A 21678-nucleotide genomic window follows, 5' to 3' on the forward strand; every position below is an offset into this window, starting at 1 on the left:
GCCAGACCATGGGGAGGATGAGGGTGGAGGACAGATGGTAACACCCTCCACGAAGGCCATGCTGGCAGAGCCCAGGCGCTGCTGGCAGCATGGGGATGGCTCTGTCCAGCTGTGTGGGGCTGCAGTGGCGCAGGTGAGGGGGCCAGGGCTCAGGGCTCCACAGAATTGGAGGAACCCCCATGGTGCCACCAGCTCCCCTTGGAGCCCCTGGTCAGAATGTGCTGGGCAGGAACACTGTGGGAGTTGGATGCTGTGTGTGTGGGACACTGTGTGCTCGCTGCCACTGCAGGGTGAGCATGGACACACATCCCCAGGGATGCGTGTCAGCACAGGCAGTGGCAGCTCCACGGGGCTTCTCTCTGGCATGACAGGCAGGCTTGTCTCAGACATGGCACAGGTGGTTTGTGGCCCTGGCCCAGATCCAGCTCCAGCCCTACCCCCAACCCTTTCTGGACCCTCCCCAGATGCACAGCCTTGTACCAAGCAAGCCCTGACCCTGGGGGGACTCTGCATCCAGCATCAGGACTTTGGCTCCATCGACCTCATTCCAATGCTCTGCAGCTGCGGAGGCACCATCACAGCCCATGGAACAGCTTCAGTAGCACCTGAAGACCCCCTAAACCACCATCCACCCTCTGTCAGAGTCCCCTCCCCTCTCTAGCCAGTGGGGCAGACCACCCCAGCCTGCAGCCCCTAGCCCCATGCTCGGTGCCTTGAGATGAGGCAGAGTGGACCTGTTGATCCATAACAGGACAGTTGCTCTGGAACAGCACTTTTAGGGCCTGAGGGCATGCTGGCCACAAGCCCCAGGAATCAAAAGTGAAGACCACTGTTTATTGATGCTTTGACTGTCCACAGCAGAGCCACAGCAAACCCTGTTTTCAGGGGGAGCGTCCTCAGCCTGCAGTGACCCCAGTTCTGTGCCCACAGCACAGCCAGCCCAGGGCCAGCCCTGCTCCATTTCCAGTCCTCTTTTCCCTCGGGATGTGCCGTGGGGAAGGTCAGAGTGACACTCAGGACAGGAGCACCCCATGTGCAGGGCTTGGAAATGGCTGAGCACAGACAGAGAAGTGCACCGTGGGCAGAGTCGCTGCACAGCATGGCTGGAGCAGATCCAGGCTGTCCTGGCACCATCTTCTCCCTGGGGCAGGGGGCTGTGGCCATAGCGGATGGTGTTCCCCTGAGAAAGGCGTGGGATGGCTGCTGCAGGACCCCGTGTGTCCCAGCCTGCCCACGGCCACGCGTGCCCACGGCCAGGGCTCTGAGTTGTGCTGGGGTCAGGAACGCACAGGCCGGGCACAGGCACGGGACACAGATTGTGCCTCACATCCGATTCGCTTTCCAGGACAGGTAGCAGTTCCAGACGATGGCAACACACTGGACAACAGCCAGCCTGGGGACAGAGGGGACAGGGTCTGCAGCTGCCGGCTCAGGGGGCACGGACGGGGCACCAGAGTCGCAACACTACCTGTGCTGCAGAGGCACGAAGTAGAAGTTCGCAATTTGCACGGGTGGCCAGATCTGGGCAGAGAAGAGGAGGAGTGGTGAGGAGCCCTGCCAGGGTCCCTGTCCCACACCCACCCCTGCCTGGCACTCAGGGTGTCCCACAGAGCCCACGGCAGCGCCATGGAGAAGATGGGACAGGGACAGGGACACAGATGTGCCAGCACTCACACAGTAATTGGTCATCAGGGCATCCATGTAGTCCTGGAAGAAAAAGGAGCTGTGAGCACTCAGAGGGCCCCATCCTTGTCACTGGTGCCCCAACTCCACACTGGAGTCCTCCACACTGCTGGGCGTGGAGCCCCGGCAGCCTTGCCCATGCCTTCCCAGAGCCATGAGGGTGGCAGGGAGAGGGTGACCAGAATCATCCCCACTGAGAGCCCTTCGTGCCATAGCCAGGGCACACAGCCCATGGCTCGGCCCCCCAGTGTGGGCTGTGAGCCCCTTTCCAGCTCCGTGCCCCTCCAGACCCCTCCTGGGCACCCCACGGCAGAAGCAGAGAGGGGCACTGAGCTGGGGCAGCTGCTCCGGGAGTCCAAGATGCCGCCTGGTCCTCGTGCCACAGCCAGGGCCGTGTCGCATCCCTGTCCCGTGGCAGCAGGACAATCCCTCCTGCAGCTTGGCCGTGACTCAGCCAGGAGGCCGGGCTCCTCCTGCCGCTGGCCAGCAGCCCAGGACGGGGGGAGCGGGCGCGGGGTGATGGATGCTCTGCTGATGCTTCCTCTGCGTGGGGAGAGGCGGATGCGCCCCGAGCCAGGGGTGAAGGTGCTGCCAGCACTGCTGCCCACCCCCAGCCCATCACCCCCTTCCAGGCCAGGGCTCCCAGGAGCCACAGCTCACACGAATCACCAACCACAGCAGGATTCCCTGGGGAAGGCAAGGCAAGATCCATGGCACGAGCTGGTCAGGATGCAGCAGGGGAAGATGGATGGAGCACTCGGAGCACTGCCTGTGCCCATGATCTGTTCACGTGTGCCCTTAGGGTGCCTCAGAGCACCCCATGCCCCGGCTGTGGCTTGCATAGAGCCTGACGAAAGCAGAGGTGATGTGATCCTACCCCGGGATCTCCTTCCTGCGCTCTGGGGCAGGACGAGGGGCACATGCTGGTGACTGGGTGCCCCCACGCAGAGGAATGAACCCTGGTGGTGGCACTTGGGCAGAGCTCCAGCCAGGCTGGGGCCGTGCTCAGGCAGCAGCAGTGAGAGAGGCTGGTGCTGCCGCTCCTGGCAGCCACGCGACCACCCCAGCGTGCCTCATCCTGTGGCAGGTGGGCACCCACTCCCCAGTGACTCAGACTGGACACGCTGACTCAGTGCTCACACCGGTGTCCAGCAATTACTGTTAATGGGAGTCATCTCGGTAATTGCTCCGGAGGCCCAGCCAGGAGCTGGGCTGGACAGCACGCTCGTGGCACCCGTGTCTGGCCCAGGTGGGACCCCAGGACTCGCCCACAGGACACCCATGCCAGCGGAACTGGCCCTGGCACCAGTACATGGACTGGCAGCGCTGGGCACCCAACACGCCCAGGGCCGTGGGACACAAGTGGGAGCAGCCGTCAGGGCCAGCACACAGGGAGGAGCTGCCAGGGCCCCACGGTGCCCAGGGCAGCAGCACATACCTGCTGGATCTTGGACCAGTTCTCCTGCAGCGACAGCCCATTCGTGGCCCCTGTGACAGCCAGGAAGCAGCCAAGGAAGCACGGAGCGAAACCCCCCTGTGAGAGAGGAGCCCCGGCCGATGCTGAGGAGCTCGTGGTGCTTGGAGCCAGGCTGGCCATGGGCAGCCTCTGCCAAAATGCCCACCTCAGCCCTCCACGGCAGTGAGGCTGGGCCCAGCTCAGGCACTGGGCTCTCAGAGCAGGCTGGAAACTCGCCACAGGGACTGTCCTGTCCCCACTGCCCCACAGTCCCACACATCCTCACCCATGTCACACCAACCTGGTCCAGGATCACCTTCTTCACAGCCACAACTTTTGTATTCCCTGGGATGAGCCAATCCAGGATCCTGTACCAGCTGCCCACAACAGGGCCCTGCAGGAGCCAGGGGGTGAGCAGCATCATCTGCCCTCACTGGTCACAGGGGTCAGGGCTGAGGGCCTCCAGGGCAGGTTACCTGGCCCTGCTCCAGCTCTGGACCACAAACACAAGCTCATCCTATGCTGCTCCTGCCCCATAGAACTGGCTCTGCCATGGCTGCTGGAGGTGGCATCAGGATGGCCCAACTCACAGTCCACCACCACAGTCCCACCCTGCTGTAGGAGCCATCCCATCCCATCCCATCCCATCCCATCCCATCCCATCCCATCCCATCCCATCCCATCCCATCCCATCCCATCCCATCCCATCCCATCCCATCCCATCCCATCCCATCCCATCCCATCCCATCCCATCCCATCCCATCCCATCCCATCCCATCCCATCCCATCCCCACTCACCACAAAGCAGAAGCCAATGCCCATCATTTTCAGGGTGCGGGGGAAGTGGTGCCCATGCAGCCCCCGCTGCTCCACCAGCTGCTGTGCAATCACATCCCCAGCTCCCATGAGGGCCCCTGCAACCAGCACAGCCCATTTAGGCAGGCCAGAGCCCCGTGTGACCTGCCCACAGCTGGGCCCCCTGCCCCTGGATGCCTGAGCCTGTTCCAGCCCTGTCCTAGCTGCAGCTCCCCAGCCTGCACCAAGCCCCATGGCACAGGCGTCCTGCTCGGCCAGGTGCCTCAGGGCTCTCACCGCAGCATCTCTGGTCTAAACGGTCCCAGCTGCACCTCCTCCTCCCGGTGACCCGGACACGGGGCAGACCCATCACCCAGGCTCCACGGTGCTCTCAGAGCAGAGCAGAGCCCGCCCAGTTGCTGATCTCCACCGTAGCCTTTCCCACAGCACCCCCAAATCTTTCCCCAGACATCGGGCAGGCTCTGCTGACCGTGATCCCCTCCCTGGAGACCAGCCCTCTGTCTGCAACCCCCACCAGCCGGGATGGGCAGAACGTGCTCCCCGCTGCCCCAGCCCTTGCCACAGCTGGCTGCTGGCACAGCTCCTGGCCCTGTTTCTAGATCAGTGTCCCTGGTGGGGTGCTGCCCGGCTGGGTCTCTGGCAGCTCCTGCTCCATCCTACACCCCTGACCCCTTCGACGCAACTCAGCTGGCCCAGTGCTGCCCCCGCCAGCTGCTCCCCCGGCCCTGGCGGCTCCTGCTCCCTCTCCCCACTCCCCCGAGACGGTTCCCTGGCAGGTCTCCAGCCCCGCTGCCGCTCTGCTCCGTCCTCGGGAGCCCTGAGCCCAGCAAACCCTCAGCCTGACGGGCGCCAGCCCCAGCAGCCCCTGTCCCGACCGCCCCAGCCACGACCGGCTCGGTACCAGCCCTGCCCCAGGGACTTCGTCAGTGGTTCCTCATGGACAAGGGCGCAGCTCCCTGTCCCCACACCATGGCATGAGGTCCCTGAACTCACCGGCAGGGCCGGCCCAGGCTCGGCAGCCCCACAGAGCTGCTGCTTCACAGGCTCCATCTCCCACCCCAGACCAGCCCCAGGATCTGAGGGTCTGTCCCCCAGCCCCGACAGACCCCACACCCTCCATGATGGCAGAGCAGCCCCACCAGCTCACGGGCCACAACAGCACCGAGCAGGCGGTGGACGCAGGAGTGGAGGAGGCTGGACTCCAGCACAGCACAGCACAGCCATAGCCCTGTGGGGAGCTGGAGCTTTCATCCCAGCCAAACCTGGTGGCCTAGCCAACCCTCTGGTTGATGTTCTTGTGACCAGAGGACTCTGAATGGGGCCCAAACCTAAGTAGGGCACCATCTCCATGGCCATGGCATTGCCAGGGCAGGAGCAGGGGACTCTCTCCACAGGCAGAGAGGGACAGGAGGGTCACGGCTGCAGGCACGTGCTACTGCCCACTGTGTCCAGGCCCTGCTGGCAGCCTGGCCCAGGGCCCAGGATGCAGGAGGCAAAGCTCTGCCTGACCCCGGAGCCCTCGGACTGCAGCTCGGCCAGCAAGTGTGGTTGGGCACAGTGGGCACGGCCAGCTGCCAGCAGCTCCCTGGCCTGGCCCCAGCTGGCAGCACTGGGGTCTCGGGGAGCAGCAAGAGAAGGCAGGGCTGGAGGCTGGGATGGACCTGGCACAGGGCACAGGACCCGGGAGGATGCACGGACCCCTGCATGGGCAGCAGTTGAGGGGCTGAGCCCGGCCGCGATGGAGATCACTTGTGGAAGCTCCGAGGAGAGCAGGAGCGTTCACACCCCCCTGGCTGGAGCTGCTGCAGCAGGGAGAGCCCAGCCCGAGGGCAGAAACTTCTGGGCTGGTGGAACCATATCCAGCAGCAGCCCAGCACCCACAGAGGGCCGTGCCTGCCACAGCTCAGCCCTGCAGCCTGACAGAGCCCTGGGGCAGGGGCTGTGTCACAGCTCCTGAAGCAGCAACAGGCAGAGCAGAGCTGAGGAGCCAGCCCGGAGCACAGCAGGCAGGGGAGGCGAGGGCAGGACCAGTCCTGGGGAGCCCTCCCAGCTCCACACTGGGCTCTTGCCAAGCACAGGGGGACGTGCTGCCAGCAATAGACTCCATGACATCCGATAAAAATAACAGCAGGAACAGCTAAGCGGCCTGGCAGCACCCCAGCGGCCAGGCAGGGGGGCACCGTGCCACCCCCCCGCGGCCATCAGGGCTGAGGGCCAGTGACTGCACAGTGAGGGGAGCCCCCAGCTCAGCAGGGCACCCCCAGACCCCGGGATTGTGCCTTCCCAGCATCCTGGGCTGGTGGGAGCAGGAGGGCAGGGGCAGGGAGAATCAGGGAGGGGGCAAAGTGGGGGTGACAGGGAGGTTGCAAGGAGCACGCAGGGACCCCCCAACTCCCACCCATCAGTGCAGCACAGCCACCACACAGCCCCGAGAACACATGGAACCAGCAGGACATGCTCTCCTACCACCCAGAGTCAGCCCCAGGTGGGCTGGGAAGAGGGAGCAGGGGAGGGAGATCTGCCTGGTGCCCCAGGGCTACAAATCCTCGGAGCAGCACAGGCATGAGCCAACACCGGAGCAGATTCATGGCACCTCACAGCTCTGCAAGCAGCAGCAGCGTTAGGGAGATTGAATCCCCTTGCAGAGCCCTGGGAGCCTCTCCTCAGGCAGCACCTCTGTGCCTTCACCGCTGAGTGCTGGCAAACACGGAAGAGCTGAGCCCCTGTGAATTCCCGGTGCCGCAGCTCAGCATCCATCCCCTCCAGGTGAGGGGGGCCCCGGGATAGCGTCCCCCCAGCTCTGTGTGTGAGGGCTGCACTCCCTGACTGTCCCCATGAGCGCTCTGGCTCCATGCAGCACAGACCATGACAGATGTGCTGAGCCGGGAGCGTGGCAGGGCTCTGCCCCCGGTGTGACACACGGGGGTCCCTGCCGATCCCCCTAGGACAAACCCCCGAGGCACTGGAGAGCCCCTGCCCTGTCTGCGGCGCGGTGACGGTGCCCACACGGCGGGTGAGGGGCTGGGGGGCTGTGCGCGGGCGGAGGGGCTTGTGCAGGGACAATTTGTGTGCTGGGGAGCGTGGCCGGGGCCGGCAGGGACAGGGCAGGGGCAGGGCAGGGACAGGGCAGGGGCAGAGTATGTGCCGGGGAGCGTGGCCAGGGGCCGGCAGGGACAGTCGGTGTGCCGGGGAGCGCGGCCGTGTGCCGGCAGGGGCAGGACAGGGACAGTCTTTGTGCGGGGCCGGGGAGGGTGGCCGTGTGCCGGCAGGGGCAGGGCAGGACGGGGTCTGCGCTCCGGGGCCGGGAAGGGGGGCCAGGGGCGGCAGGGACAGGGCAGGGGCAGTCGGTGTGCCGGGGCCGGGGAGGGTGGCCAGGGGCCGGCAGGGACAGGGCAGGACGGGGTCGGCGCTCCGGGGCCGGGGAGCGCGGCCAGGGGCCGGCAGGGGCAGGGCAGGGACAGTCTGTGTGCCGGGGCCGGGGAGGGTGGCCGTGTGCCGGCAGGGACAGTGTGTGTGCCGGGGGCCGGGGAGCGCGGCCGTGTGCCGGCAGGGGCAGGGCAGGACGGGGTCTCCGCTCCGGGGCCGGGGTCTCGGGGCGCGGCCGCCCCGTCCCTTACCGGCTGTGAGCGCCTGCACCGCCCCGGGCCTCAGCCGCCCGCAGCCCCGCCACAGCGCCGCCATGGCCCCGCGCGGCGCGGCCCGTGACGCGAGTCGCCGCGCGATGCCGTGAGGCGAGCGGGAGTTTATTGGTCAGTAACGGCCCAGCACCGTGGCCAGCAGCGCCATGCGGATGTACATCCCGTTCTCCGCCTGCCGGAAGTACGCGGCCCGCGGGTCCGAGTCCACCTCCACGCTGCGGGATTGCACCATCAGCGGGCACCGCCCGCCCCGGGGTCCCGAGCCCGCCCCGGGGTCCCCGAGCCCGCCCCGGGGTCCCCGAGCCCGCCCCGGGGTCCCCGAGCCCGCCCCGGGGTCCCCGAGCCCGCCCCGGGGTCCCCGAGCCCGCCCCGGGGTCCCCGAGCCTCTGGCACCCCTGGGACCCTCAGGATCCGCCCTGACCCACGTGGAAGTCCTGACACCCGCCGGACCTGGCACCCACCGTACAATGGAGCCACCGCAGCCCCCGTGGCTCTGAGCTCTCCCCAGCACTGCCCAGCACACCGCAAACCTCCCGCCCCTGATCCCCGGTGCCTTCCCAAACACCCCCAGCACACCACAGCTCCCATGACCTGGCCAGTGCCCCAGCGACAGCACTGCCCCAGCGACACCGCTGCCCCAGCAGCACCTCTGCCCCAGCAGCACCACTGCCCCAGCAGCACCTCTGCCCCAGCTCCCCCAGCACCCTCCCACAGCCCCCGTACCCGAGCACCCCCCTTCTACCCTGTATATGTCATACCCGCTCTCCCAGACACCTCCCCAGACACTCCTTCTAAAGCTCCCCAGTACCCCGCAGCTGTCCTAGCCCTGTTCCCCCATCCCCACCTGATCTCGTTGACACGGGGCAGGGGGTGCATCACCACCATCCTCTCCTTGGCCCGGGTCATGATGTGGGGCGTGAGGATGAACTGCCCGAAGCACTGAGGGAACACACAGAGCCCTGAGCTGGGGCAGGGCAGTGCCCAGGCCCCCGGAGGGCAGCAGGACCCAGGCTCCCCTCACTCACAGCCTCGTAGTCCTCGGCCCGCTGGAAGCGCTCCTTCTGGATGCGGGTCATGTAGAGCACATCTGTGTCCGGCAGCGCTTCCTCGATGCTCCCAAACTCCTCCTGCGGCAGCACCGTAAGGTTGGGGAGGGCCACAGGGCCAGAGAGTGTGTGGGGGCCAGCCCCTCACCCTGCTCCTCACCTGCTGGATGCCCCTGGAAGCCACGAAGCTGGTGATGTCGGAGGGCATGCGGAGCCCCGGAGGGGTCACGTAGCGCAGGTTGACGCGGTACAGGGTGAGCAGGCGGGCAAGGGAGTGCACCGTGCGCCCGTGCTTCAGGTCACCCACCATGGTGATCTGGGGAGAACGGTCAGCCCAGCCTGTCCACGGCCCCTCAGGGCCTGTACAGGGCCCCCAACCACCCTGCCGTGCCGTCTGGCCCCTGCACCTCACCGTCATCCCGTTGACCGTGCCCAGCTCCTCGCGGATGGTGAAGATGTCCAGCATTGCCTGCGTGGGGTGCTCCCCCACGCCGTCCCCGGCGTTGATCACCGGCTTGCGGCAGTGCCTGGCGGCCAGCTGGGAGCACCGGCAAGGCAGGGCAGGTGAGCACAGGCAGGACACTATTCCCACCAACCCCGGCCCAGCCTTGCACCATGTCCTGCCCCACAGCGCAGGTCACCATCCCTGCCCCAGTGCCTCCAGAAGAGAAGGCGGCTTCCCTCAGCCCCTCTCACCTCGACAGCGCCAGGCTGGGGGTGCCGCAGCACCAGCACATCGGCGTAGCAGCACATGGTCTGCACAGAGTCCGCCAGCGACTCGCCCTTCTGCACCGAGGAGGTGGCCTCCGAGAAGGACACGACAGAGCCACCCAGCCGGCTCATGGCCGCTGCGAAGGAGCTGCTGGTCCGCGTGCTCACCTCGTAGAACATGGTCGCCATCACCTTCCCCTGCAGGGCCGGGCCGTCACCTCGGGAGCCCTGGCACCCCGCCCGGCACGGGGCTCCCTCGGGGTGCCCAGGGGACAGGTGTGTGCTCACCTTGAGGATCTCCACGCTCCGCTCCTTCTGCACCAGCAAGCGCAGGGTGTGCGCCACGTTGAACAGGTGGGACAGCTGCGGGGACAGGTGGCACCAGGGCTCAGCCGGGGCACAGGAAGCACCCGAGCACCCACAGCCCCCACGCCCGCCCGGCCGGGCACCTGATCCTTGGAGAACTGCCGGACAGAGAGGACGTGCTGCCCAACCATGGCAGCGGCGGGGTGCAGCGCCGAGGAGGTCTGGGGGGCGCGCTGAGGGGACACCTGGCGCGGGACAGGGCCCAGTGGGTGGAAGAGGTTGTCTTGGACCGCCGCTGAATCTGTGCACCAAGTAGCTGGTCAGTCCACGGTGGTGCCCTGAGGAGCCCAGCCACCAGCCACGGACCCTGGATCCCCACTGCGGGCCCCTGCTGCACTCACCCAGTTCCGCTGGCCTCCTGCTGCCCTTCTCACGCGTGTCCTCATCTGGGTGGGAGAGGGGAGCAGTGGTGTTAGGGGTTGTGGGGAGAGGTGGCACCCCGGGCCCTGCTCTCATCCCAGTGTGCTGCCAATGTGGCACAGCCCTCCTGGTTCATGGCAACACCGGGTGAAATCAAGATGGGCCTGATGCCAGCGTGATGCTCAACCAGAGACAGGCAGTCCAAGCCCCACATTGTGCTGTGACCCTCTCCCTGTGCACCCCACAATTCCCAACTGGCCACCCCCCAGTTCACACTGGCGGCGAGGGGTCCCCGAGGTGCCATGCAGGCTGAGGCAGGAGGGGAGAGGGCGGCACGGCTGTGCCCTGTTCTACAGCGCCCAGCCCTGGTGCTGGGTGCCAGAAGGGGCCGTGGTGGGCAGCGCAGGCAGCCCGGGGCCTGCACGGCACCTGGGGGAGGGGATGCACTCATGGGCTGCAGTTAGTGCCAGTAGTGAGTCCCCCCCCCCGACATTACCGGTGCCTCGGGCGCCCGGGCGGTGCGCGGCTCCCAGCCTCTGGAATGCTGAACGGGACACAAGGGCTGCTGTCAGCGGGGCCGCCCAGCCACGGTCCCAGACCCGGCCCCCAGGCTGCGTGCCCGCTGCCCGCCCACCCCCCTACCTGGCAGCCCGGGGTCCGAGGCTCGGTGGATGTGGGGCGGGAGGTGGAAGCGTCCCTCACCCACGGGGCCGGGCCGGCGGGGGCTGGGGGCTCGTCCACGCAGCACGTCACCAGCCACGTGCCGGGACGGCTCAGAGGTCTGAAACGAGAGACCGAGCTGGAGCCAGAGCAGAGAGGGACCCCCTACCAGGTCTGTACACCCCAGTACCTTCACACTCTCCTTGGTGGGGGCACCATGTGGCAGCAGTGCAGCTCCTGAGGTCCATTTCTTCACATCCTGTCCATAGCCAGGGGGCACCAGCACCTGCAGCCAGGGCAGGGATGGGATTAGGGAAATGGGGTCAGCACCGGGAGACCCCCTCTGTGATGGGGAAGAGCCTCAATACAGGAAGAAAAGCACCCAGGACCTTACCTGCCCATCGATGTAGGCAACCTCCCCACGCAGGACTACCCTCCGCACTGTCCCCTTGACCTGCATGCCCTCAAAGGGGGTCCAGCGGGCCTTGGAGAAGACTGTGCTGCTGGGGATGATCCATTCCTGCTCCAGGTCCACCTGCCAGGACAGCGTGTCAGAGGCAGAAGGGCGGGGGCTGGACCTGGGGTGGGCGGGCAAGGACACACCTCCACATAGGTGTCCTCTTGCGCTGGTAGCCCAAAGATCTTGCGAGGGTTCTCATAGAGGCGCTGGACAATGTCCTCCACGCTGAGTCTCCCCTCAGAGACGGCCGTCAGCAGCAGCGGCAGCATCGTCTCCAGGCCAGGGTACCCCGGGGGTGGCTCCTGCCCCTGCTTCTCCTCCAGCGTGTGGGGTGCTGCAGGAATGGCTGGTCATCGGGGGCTGTCCCCACCGCTTTCCCTGCCCCATGGCCACCATCCCTGGGGACGTACCGTGGTCAGTGGCAAAGCAGTCGATGATGTCCATGTTCTCCCAGAGCGCCTCCACATCCTGGCGGGTGCCCAGCTCCGGCCGCACGGCTGCACGGCCCTTCCCCAGGCGCCCCAGGTCGTCCTGGCTCAGGAACAGGTGGTGCGGGGCCACCTCACACGTCACCGGCATGCCCCTCTGCTTGGCCGCCTTGATGAGGAGGATCTGGGGCAGCTGTGGTTAGTGGGGAACCCCCAGGGCCCCGTGCTCCATCCCTGGAACCCAGCGTTCCCCCTGCTCACCTCCTCCCTGCGGGCCACGTGGCAGATGTGGACAGGGCGCTGGTACAGCTGGGCCACCATCAGCACGGCGGCCAACGTCTGCCGCTCTGCGTGGGCCACGATGGGCAGGTGCCGCGGCCACTGCTCCAGGTGCTGGGGGAACGGGGCTCGTGGGCATCGGCACCAGGACAGATCTGCCCCGTGCCAGCCCCTGCCCTCCTGCTCACCTCCATCCACAGCGACATGTCGTCCATGCGCAGGGTGGAGAAGGTGTCGTTCAGGTACATCTTGAGCCCGGCGGCTGCGCCAGCCAGGGGGCCCAGAGTGCCAGCGTTGTCCAAGGAAGCCCCCAGGAAGAGGGCAAAATCGCAGCGAGCCCCGGCCTCAGCCAGCTGCGGGACAAGAGGCAGTGGGTGCTGTGGTGGGGCCAGTCCCGCCACCAGCAACGAACCCGCCGTGGATAGTGAGCCCACCACGACTGGCACAGGAGGGGATGTGAGCATCAGGCTGGCAGCAGCTCCTCACCTTCTGTGCCAAGGCGAAAGAGGTGGCATCGGTGACAGCAGGGCTGGTGTTGGGCATGGCACACACCATAGTGACACCCCCGGCCAGGGCGGCTGCCGTGCCTGACGCAAAGTCCTCCTTGTGGGTGCCACCCGGCTCACGGAGGTGGACGTGGACATCGATCAGGCCTGGGGAGTGTCAGCATCAGCACTGGCAGCTGCTGGCCACAGGGGACACAAGGGACGAGGGCCATCCCGCCAGTGCAGCAGGCAAACATCTATCCCCGCAGCGCCTGCAGACGTGCCCAGCCCAGCTCCCAGCACTGTCCCCGCTCCGTGCTGCGCCCCTGGGGCCACTGAACACCCACCTGGCAGACGGATGAGTTTCTGGGATGTCATGCAGTCCACGTGCATCTTCAGTGGGGGGGCTGCCCCAATCTGGCCCAGTGCCTGCAGAAAGAGCAGCCACGAGGCAGGAGACCCAGGGTCAGGGTGATGATGCCTGTCCGAGGTGCACCCCAAAAACAACCCCTGCACACAGAACCTGCCCCACAGCACCCACACCAGCACTTCTGCAACCCTACTTTGCTCCCTTTCCTTGCACCCACGGTCCCCAGGTGCCCCGGCCCACCTCCACGAAGAGCTTTGTGCACTTGATGTCGATGATGAGGGGCACGGAGTAGTCGACAGCCAAGCGCCGGGTGCGGTACCCCTTGGTGACGAAGGAGGAGAGCCGGCGGCCCCCCGAGTTGCGCATGGACAGGTTAATGACCATCTCAAAGTGGTTCTCGGCCAGGTAGTCCAGGATGCTGCGCTGGGTCTCCCGGGCACCAGCCTCACTGCTGTCTGCCTCCTCAAAGTGCCAGTCCACAGCCTTCACCTGCAGGCAGTGACCCTGTCAGGACCCTGCAGCAGCCCAGGAGTGACCCTGGCCCTGCAGGCCCCCAGCCCTGACCTTGATGCCGTGCTCGGTGTAGAAGTCGGCGGTGCCGAGGCTGGCATACAGGTTGTAGCCAAGGTTCTCCAGCGTCCGTACCGTGGGCAGCAGCTCACTCTTGTTCTGAAACGAGCCAGGGGCCGGTCAGAGGGCAGAGAGGGAACCCCAGCCTCCCAGCAGTTTTACCCCACATACCTTGTAGCTGCCTATGGTCAGCAGAATGTTCTTCTTGGGGATCTTGAAGCCAGTGCTGAGCATGGCCTTCAGATACGCCTCGCAGCGGTTCTCCCCAAAACAGGCAACCTCACCTGTGCTGGTCATCTCCACACCCAGCACCACATCAGCGCCCGCCAGGCGTGAGAAGGAGAACTGGGGCACCTGGGGCCAAGGGGATGCTCAGGGGCTGCCTGAGTATGTCTGTCCCTGCACCCCAGCCTGGCCCCGTGGCCCCCACTCACCTTGACACCAACGATGCCTGTGCCCGTCATCAGCCCCACAGGCTCCACATCCTCACCCATGATCACCTGGCTGGCCAGAGCCACCAAGTCCACACCCAAGGTCTTGGAGACGAAGGGGAAGGAGCGGGAGACACGAACATTGCACTCTATCACCTTCAGCTGGTCATCCTAGGTGAGAGGGGACAGAATGAGGCAGGGCCGGGGATGTGGGCTGTTCTCCCCTGGCCGTGCAGCCCCCAGTCCTGGGTACCTTGGCGATGAGCTGCAGGTTGAAGGGCCCTGTGACCTGCAGCTCCTGCCCAATGGCGTGGACAATGGCCTTGATGCGCTCCAGTGTCTTGGAGGTGATGTCCTGCGGGGGGGTCACCAGTGTGGCATCGCCCGAGTGCACTCCAGCGTTCTCCACGTGCTCCGAGATGGCGATGGCCACCACCACACCGTCACAGGCCACCGCGTCCACGTCAATCTCCTGTGAGCGGGAACATGGTCACAGCCTGTCCCTGGGGTGGGGGCCGGGGCTTTCAGGGGCATCCCAGGGCTGGAGCAGCCCCCCGGATGGACCTTGGCCTCCTGGATGAACTTGGAAATGACAACAGGCTGCTCCTTGGACACAGCCACAGCGTTGCTCAGGAACTTCTCCAGATCGCTGTCCGAGTACGCCACGTTCATGGCGGCACCGCTCAGCACGTAGGAAGGGCGCACGACACAGGGGTACCCCACCTTGCAGCAGAAGTGCTTGGCTGACTGCGGGGGAGACGGAGCTCAGCACACACGGAGAGCAGCTGGGGCAGCCCTCTCCTGTTCGCTGGGCCCCACCTCCATGTTGGAGAGCTTCTTCCAGAGAGGCTGGCTGATGCCGATGGAGTCGAGCAGGCGGGAGAACTTGAAGCGGTTCTCGGCCGAGTCTATGGCCTCCGGGGAGGTGCCCAGGATGCGGCACTGCTGCCGGTGCAGGGCCATGGCGATGTTATTGGGCAGCTGCCCGCCCATGGACAGGATCACACCCTCAGGGTTCTCCAGCTCGTAGATGTCCATCACCACCTGCAGCACAGTGCGGGACAGGGCACGGCTGGGACAGAGCTGTGGCGACCCTCACCAGCCCCACAGCTGTCAGGGCCCCAGCCCCCTCACCTCAAAGGAGATCTCGTCGAAGTAGAGGCGATCACACATGTCATAATCGGTGCTCACTGTCTCAGGGTTGTAGTTCACCATGATTGTCTTGAAGCCCATCTATTGGGGGGCAGGACGAGGTGAACCCAGAGCCCCCAACCCCTACCCAGCCTCACTTTCTGACCAGGGACACCCACCCCTCAGCCCACAGGGTGCTGGGGCCCGTCTGACCTTGCGGAGCTCCTGGATGCAGCCAACAGCACACCAGTCAAACTCGACGCTGCTGCCGATGCGGTAGACACCGGAGCCAATGACCATGACGTGGGGCTCACGGAAGGCCAGGTCGTGCTCAGAGCCATTGTAGGTCAGGTACAGGTAGTTGGTTTGGGCTGGCCACTCTGCTGCCACAGTGTCGATCTGCTTCACCACTGGCAGGATCTTCAGGTCGTGCCGCATCTTGCGCACGGCCAGCTCGGTGCTGCAGAGAGCTGGGTGAGCGCCAGGACCGAGGCAGGGAGCAGAACAGGGCTTCCCCTCCCCATCTCACCTGAGCACGGCCAGGGCCACCTGCTTATCGGAGAAGCCGAGCTGCTTGGCGCGCTTGAGCACGGCGGGCGGCATGGTGCCCTGCTCCCCACGGTACGACTCCAGCAGCACCGCGTGGTCCGTGATGTTCTTCATCTTGTGCAGGAACCAGCGGTCAATCTTGGTCAGCTCATAGAGCCGCTCGATGGAGTACCCGGCCCGCAGCGCCGCTGCCAGCACGAAGATTCGCTTGTCCGTCGGTGTCTCCAGCTCCTGCCAGGCCAAGGTTGAGTGCGGCCGAGGGAGGCAGGTGGCCACCTCTCTCCCCAGAACGGCACAGCCAGCACAGACACCCAGACCCCAGCTCTCACCATGTCTGAGACCGGCTTCACTGTGTGATCAAAGCCCACACAGTTCTCATCCACCATCCTCAGAGCTTTCTGGAACGCCTCCTCGAAGTTCCTCCCAATGGCCATGACTTCCCCTGCAGAAGGTGGGGTGAGCAGGCAGATCCTGTGCCCACCACGTGCCCCGTCAGTGCTGCCCCCCGCGCTCACCCACGCTCTTCATGGAGCTGCCGATCTTGGTGCTGACGCGCAGGAACTTGCTGAGGTCCCAGCGTGGGATCTTCACCACGCAGTAGTCCAGGCTGGGCTCAAAGTTGGCCGTGGTGGAGTTGGTGACGGAGTTCCTGAGGAGGTGACAGGTGTCAGCAGCTGGGGCCATCCCACCAGGGCAGCACCTCGTCCCACACTGTGGTGGTACCTTACCTGAGGACGGGCAGGGGGATGCCCAAGGCAAGTTTGGCAGCCACATAGGCCAGCGGGTAACCAGTCGCCTTGCTGGCCAGGGCCGAGCTGCGGGAGAGCCGGGCGTTCATCTCGATGATGTAGTACTGTGGGCAGCAGGCGGCCAGGTCAGAGGGTGCCGTGGAACAGCCCAGTGTCACGGCCAGACCCACGGCGTCCCAGAGATGCTGCAGCACAGGGGCTGCTGCGGCACAGCCTCGTGGGACAGCTGGGGCAGGACCCAGATCCCGCAGGGTGAGGCTGGCTGGAGATCAGGACAGGGAGGTAGAACCCGCAGGGAGCTGCAAGTACCTGCTCTGACTCGGGGTTGAGGGCAAACTGGATGTTGCACTCGCCCACGATGCCCAGGTGCTGCACCACCTTGATGGCTGTGCGCCTCAGCATGAAGTACTCGGTGTCATTGAGGGTCTGGCTGGGCGCCACCACAATGGACTCGCCCGTGTGGATCCCCAGCGGGTCCAGGTTCTCCATGTTGCACACCTGGCAGCAGGGGGGTCACAGCTCCACGTGCTGTCCGTGGTGCGTTCCTCCCAGTTCCCACCACATCCTCCCTGCCCAGTCAGGACTGGAATACACGGGGTGTTCCACGGGGTGGACACCCCAGCATAGGGTGCAGGGCTCTGGTTCACAGGGTGCAGCTCCCACCGGCACACAGCAGCTGTGCCAGCACCACCAGAGGCCCTGGGAGCCCTCCCTGGGGACAAGGTGCAGTGCGAGCCCCCAGCCCCTGCCCCACATCTGTCCCACCGCAGCATGGCCTCCCTCCGTCCCGTACCGTGATGCAGTTGTTGTAGGCGTCTCGCACTACCTCGTACTCAATCTCCTTCCAGCCTTTCAGGGACTTGTCCACCAGCACCTGGGAGGTGTGGGTGAAGGCCTGGCTCACCAGAGCCACCAGCTCCTCCCGGCTGTTGGCAAAGCCAGAGCCCAGTCCCCCCAGGGCGTAGGCGGAGCGCACCAGCACCGGGTAGCCCAAGCGCTCAGCGGCAGCCTGTGCCTGCAGGGAGCAATGGGGTCACGGTGGGAACAGGAAGAACAGGACCCTGCCCTGCCCCACAGCCCCCCAGACCGCCCCAGACCTGCTCCAGGGAGGCAGCAGCCTCGCTGGGCGCCACGTGCTCCCCGATCTCCTCCATCTTCTCCGCGAAGACCTTGCGATCCTCCGTCATCTCAATGGAGGCAACGGGAGTGCCCAGCACCCGCACACGGTAACGCTCCAGAACACCCGCCTTGGTCAGCTCCACGCCACAGTTGAGGGCTGTCTGCCCCCCAAAGGTCAGCAGCACCCCATCAGGCCGCTCATTCCGGATCACCTGGGGGGCACGGGGAGGTGGGACAGAAGCCGCGGTGGGTCCTGTGCTTTCCAGCTGCCTTCTCCCCTGTGCTGCCCCTCAAGACCCCACCCAGCCCTACGCGCACCAGGCTCTAGGCCATCCTCCAGCCCACACCCACACTCATCCACCAGCTCTGCCATCCCTGCATTCCCAAATCGCCCTCTCCCAGCCGGCATCCCGGGGTGCTCACCTGGCTGACGTACTCAGGGGTGATGGGCAGGAAGTACACCTTGTCTGCCAGCCCCTTGGAGGTCTGCACTGTGGCGATGTTGGGGTTGATCAGCACCGTCTGGATGTTCTCCTCCTTCAGTGCTTTGATGGCCTCATGGGGAGCAGAGGGGTCACTGCTGGTGGCCCTGGGCCCCTGCCACCCCTGTGGCCCCTACCGGCCCCCATGCCCTGGGGTTGGCACTCACCTGTGACCCTGAGTAATCGAACTCGCCTGCCTGCCCGATGGAAAGGCCACCGGAGCCCAGGATCAGCACCTTGCGGGGCCGGGCTGCCTCCAAGTCCACTGCTGGTGCCTTGGTGTAGGTCAGCCAGTCCCGCAGGCGCTCCCGCACTGGGGGGAGATGTGGCATGCTGGGGACAGGGCACCCCCACGCACAGCCCTGTCCTGCAGCCCTTGGCCCATGTCCCAGCTGTCCCTCACACCCACGCTCACCTGTCCGGGCGGTGCCGTGCCCGTCCCGCAGGTCCTGTGCCGCCTCCAGGAAGACATCAAAGAGACCCTCCAGGTCCGTGGGGCCGGCGCAGTGCTCGGGGTGAAACTGGACACTGTGCGGGGGTCAGACAGAACGCATCCCTACGAGCTGCCATCCCACAGCCCTGGCCCCCCGGCCCCCGGCCCCACGCACACCTGAAGAAGGGCTTGTGCTGGTGGACGAGGCCCTCGTTGGAGCGGTCGTTGGCGTTGGTGAAGAGCGGCAGCCAGCCGGGCGGGAGGCTGCCCGCCTGCACCGCGAAGCCGTGGTTCTGCGCCGTGATGAAGCAGCGCTGCGTGTCCTCGTGCAGGCAGGGCTGGTTGTGCCCACGGTTCCCGTACCTGCGGGGCGGCACAGCTGTCAGGCAGCCAGCCCCAGCAGCCAGGACCCCCGCGGCGGCTCGGGACCCCCACTCACTTCATCTTGTAGGTGCAGGCACCGAGCGCCAGGGCAAGCAGCTGGTGTCCCAGGCAGATGCCAAAAATGGGCTTGGGCTGGGGTGCATCCAGCAGCTGGCATAGGTTGGACACTGTCTCCTGGCAGAGCTGTGGGTCCCCGGGGCCATTGCTGATGAACAGCCCGTCAAAGTCTGTGTCAAGAGAGCAGCAGGGTCGGAGTGGGTCCCCCCAGCCCCTCGGCATTACAGCAGGGCCCCCAGGGTCCACACAGGCTCACAGCAGGCACTCCTGGCTACAAGCAGAGAAGCACCCTGAGCCTGCGGCTCCCCTGACACCCCAGCAAGGTTACAACCAAGGTGTTCTGACCCCACAACACCCACTTAAGTGGCAACAGGGCCCTGCCAGTCCCCCACAGTGCCCCCCACCCTGAGCCACACCAATACCAGAGTCCAGTGTCACCCATGCCAACCACAGCAAGGCATCCCAAGCCCATGGCCCTGCTCCTGCAGTGCCACACTGAGGGCCCAAGCCCCAAAGCCGCCAGGAATGATGGCACCAAGGCTCCCCACCTCACAGCACTGAGCAGGACACAGGTGCCCGCTGTCCCCATCACCAAACATGCAGACAGTGCCAGACCCCATTCCCCCCACCCCCCCAGTGGGACCCCACATCGTCCCCAGCCACCGCCATCTCACCTGCAGGGTCCAGGAGGTGGTCCCAGGGCACCACAGTGACAGCAGCCCCCCGCTTGCACAGGCACCGTATTTGGTTGTTCTTCAGGCCGCAGTCGAGGGCCGTGACCCGCGGTGACCCGCCCGGGTTGAACACTCGTGGTGCCTGAGGGGAGGGAGCGGCTCACCCGGGCTCCTGCCGGGGCTGGCCTCCCGTGAGGGGCTCCACAGCCCCTCCGCTGCCCCCCAGCCCCCTCAGACTCCCCACCACACCTTCAGCGACACTTCCTGCACCAGGTGCTTCTTGTTGGGGTCCTCAAAGGAGAGGCTCCCCTCGGGGGTCCCATCTGGCACCAGCTTCCCCAGCAGCGTCCCCTTCTCGCGGATCTTCTTTGTCAGCGCCCGGGTATCCACCCCTGCAAGTGGGCTGTGAGACACAACCCACGGCCCCGGCCCGCCCCAGCCGGACCCTGAGCCCCAGCAGCATCATCGCCTCAAATGCCAACAGAGGCTCAAACCCCAGGTGGGCAAAATCCAACAGAGACGGGTCTGGTGTCAGAACTTGCAGACCCACAGCCCCCACGCCCCACCCTACTCTGCTGGCTCCCCAGTCCCACCTTCCAGCCCAGGGATGTTCTGTTCCTTCAGCCATTGGTCCAGGGAGCGGGATGCGCTCCAGTGGCTGGGGGTCTCTGAGCACTCGCCCACCACCAGCGCGGCCACATGGATCTTGCTGGACTCAAACCACTGGGGGGACAGAGAGTGATATGGCAATGCAGAGGGTCACCAGCCCAGGAGAAACCCCATGGAACACAGACCCCAGTCCCACAGCAGCGGACCAGCCCTCCCAGTGCCAGGCTATCCAGGCCCCCACCTTGTCCCACACCTATCGCAGTGAGGCTGAGCCTAAATCCAGAAAAGGCCCTGGATCAGGGCGCCCCAAAATGGGCTATCCAGGCCCCTACAGCGCTGTTGGACCGCAGCCCGCTGCCCACGCACCAACACGGGCCAGCTCAGCTTGGCACAGCTGCGGCACAATGGGAAAGCACCACTTCCACCGCCCACAGCCTCACCAGCGCGGTTCAGCCACACCTGTACGTCCCGTGCCATGGGATCAGGGCACTGTTTCCAGGAATTCCTGGAAGCACATGCCACAGCAGACACCCACACAGCACAGGGGAGGGCTGCTAACAATGACACCCCGCAGGGCGGGCGCGGGAGGCCGGCAGGGCACGGCCGCAGCAGGGCTGGACTCTGCCCCAGCACGGGCAGCATGGAGGTCAAGGGGCTGGGAGGGGGCTGGGGCCTTGAGCAGCCCCCTGCCCAGCCCCAGCCCTGCCTTGTCACAGGGGTTCGAGATTCCCACCTTGCAACACAGCCCCTGCGAGGAAACACACAGTGCCGCACCCCACGGGCTGCGAGGGCACCCCGATCCCAGCGCTCTGGGGTCTCCCCATGCCCGGCCCCGGTCCTCGCCATGCACAGCCCTTCCCCTGGGCCCTGCAGCGTCGGGAGCAAACCTCTTCGTGTCACCATGTGTCACTCGCTGTGCCCTGGCACCGTCCCGCCCTGGCACCTCGTGCCACCCGTGCCACCCTGGCACCTGCAGCGTCCCGTTGTGCCGCCGCCACAGCGGTACCGCGGCGGTACCACGGCGGCACCGCGGCAGGACACGCAGCCCCTCGGGGCCCCTGCTCACCCTGCTGAGGCCGAAGGCGTCGGGCTCGTCCCGGGGCACTCCGTAGTTACCGACCAGCGGGTAGGTAAGCACCAGGATCTGCGCCTTGTAGGAGGGGTCGGTGAGGGCCTCGGGGTACCCCACCATGCCGGTCTGGAACACTGCGGGGAGCGGCAAGGGGTGATGGGGGGCACCGAGCCGGGCACGGCCGGGCCGATCCCCACCCCGCGCCCCGGACAGGCCCCACGGAGAGGCCCCGAGCGGAGGGAGTCCCGGGCCGGGACGGATCCTCTCCTTCCCGTTCCTTCTCCTTCCAGAGCCGTCGCCTGTCTCGGGCCGCCCCACGGCATCCCAGCGCCGGCCCAGCCCCCCGGACAGACTCACCGACTTCCCCCGCGGCGGCGGCCCCGACAGCCCCGAAGGGGCGGCCGGGCAGCACCGACCCGTCCTGCAGCACCAGCCGGGCCATGGCGCCGCCACGTGCGCTCCGGAGACTCCGCGGCGGCCACCGAGCGGGGCGCGCGCCGCCCGGTTGCAGCGGCGGCGGGAGGATCCGGGGCGGGGCCGCGCCGGGGCCGGCCCCGGGGCGGGGCGGGGCGGCGGCACCTGGCGCACCGGCCGCGGGGCGCTGCGGGGCGATAACGGGCCCGGAGGAAAGCACCGAGCCGGGGCCCGACCGCCGGTTCC

The 21678-nt window shown here is 66.4% G+C and overlaps 2 protein-coding genes across 9 annotated transcripts; both read right to left on the reverse strand.

Annotated features, from left to right (window-relative positions):
* Positions 1–982: 982 nt before the first annotated feature.
* Positions 983–7753, reverse strand: MPV17 (mitochondrial inner membrane protein MPV17). 6 transcript variants are annotated; one of them, XM_072926192.1, is made up of 8 exons: positions 7573–7737; positions 3938–4053; positions 3441–3533; positions 3122–3217; positions 1675–1707; positions 1469–1521; positions 1290–1393; positions 1041–1180 (listed from the first exon to the last, which is right to left on the reverse strand). In XM_072926192.1, the coding sequence occupies exons 1-7, from the start codon at positions 7634–7636 to the stop codon at positions 1324–1326; spliced, it is 525 nt and encodes a 174-aa protein (XP_072782293.1). In that variant the 5' UTR covers positions 7637–7737; the 3' UTR covers positions 1041–1180; positions 1290–1323. The 6 variants fall into 6 exon arrangements, with proteins under 6 accessions (XP_032601200.3, XP_072782293.1, XP_030125679.4 ...); XM_030269819.4 differs by lacking the exon at positions 1041–1180 and having other exon boundaries at positions 1187–1393; positions 7573–7729; XM_032745309.3 differs by lacking the exon at positions 3122–3217 and having other exon boundaries at positions 983–1393; positions 7573–7744.
* On the reverse strand, positions 7678–21561 carry CAD (carbamoyl-phosphate synthetase 2, aspartate transcarbamylase, and dihydroorotase). 3 transcript variants are annotated; one of them, XM_030269814.4, is made up of 45 exons: positions 21376–21561; positions 21013–21152; positions 19931–20060; positions 19587–19729; positions 19338–19479; positions 18662–18833; positions 18400–18585; positions 18205–18317; positions 17957–18102; positions 17731–17862; positions 17286–17519; positions 16982–17203; positions 16498–16686; positions 16168–16292; positions 15955–16088; positions 15769–15881; positions 15420–15670; positions 15104–15350; positions 14894–14992; positions 14579–14803; positions 14324–14506; positions 14013–14231; positions 13763–13930; positions 13500–13682; positions 13323–13427; positions 12999–13247; positions 12736–12817; positions 12390–12556; positions 12092–12256; positions 11886–12017; positions 11607–11808; positions 11340–11530; positions 11131–11271; positions 10927–11022; positions 10719–10857; positions 10573–10620; positions 10058–10102; positions 9800–9957; positions 9639–9713; positions 9336–9548; positions 9052–9177; positions 8800–8955; positions 8619–8720; positions 8438–8532; positions 7678–7808 (listed from the first exon to the last, which is right to left on the reverse strand). In XM_030269814.4, the coding sequence occupies exons 1-45, from the start codon at positions 21458–21460 to the stop codon at positions 7706–7708; spliced, it is 6771 nt and encodes a 2256-aa protein (XP_030125674.4). In that variant the 5' UTR covers positions 21461–21561; the 3' UTR covers positions 7678–7705. The 3 variants fall into 3 exon arrangements, with proteins under 3 accessions (XP_030125674.4, XP_030125677.4, XP_030125675.4); XM_030269817.4 differs by having other exon boundaries at positions 10779–10857; positions 21376–21553; XM_030269815.4 differs by lacking the exon at positions 10573–10620 and having other exon boundaries at positions 21376–21553.
* Between the last annotated feature and the right edge of the window lie 117 nt (positions 21562–21678).

The sequence above is a fragment of the Taeniopygia guttata genome, chromosome 3 (genome assembly GCF_048771995.1).
Source record: "Taeniopygia guttata chromosome 3, bTaeGut7.mat, whole genome shotgun sequence".
NCBI classification, from domain to species: Eukaryota; Metazoa; Chordata; class Aves; order Passeriformes; family Estrildidae; genus Taeniopygia; species Taeniopygia guttata.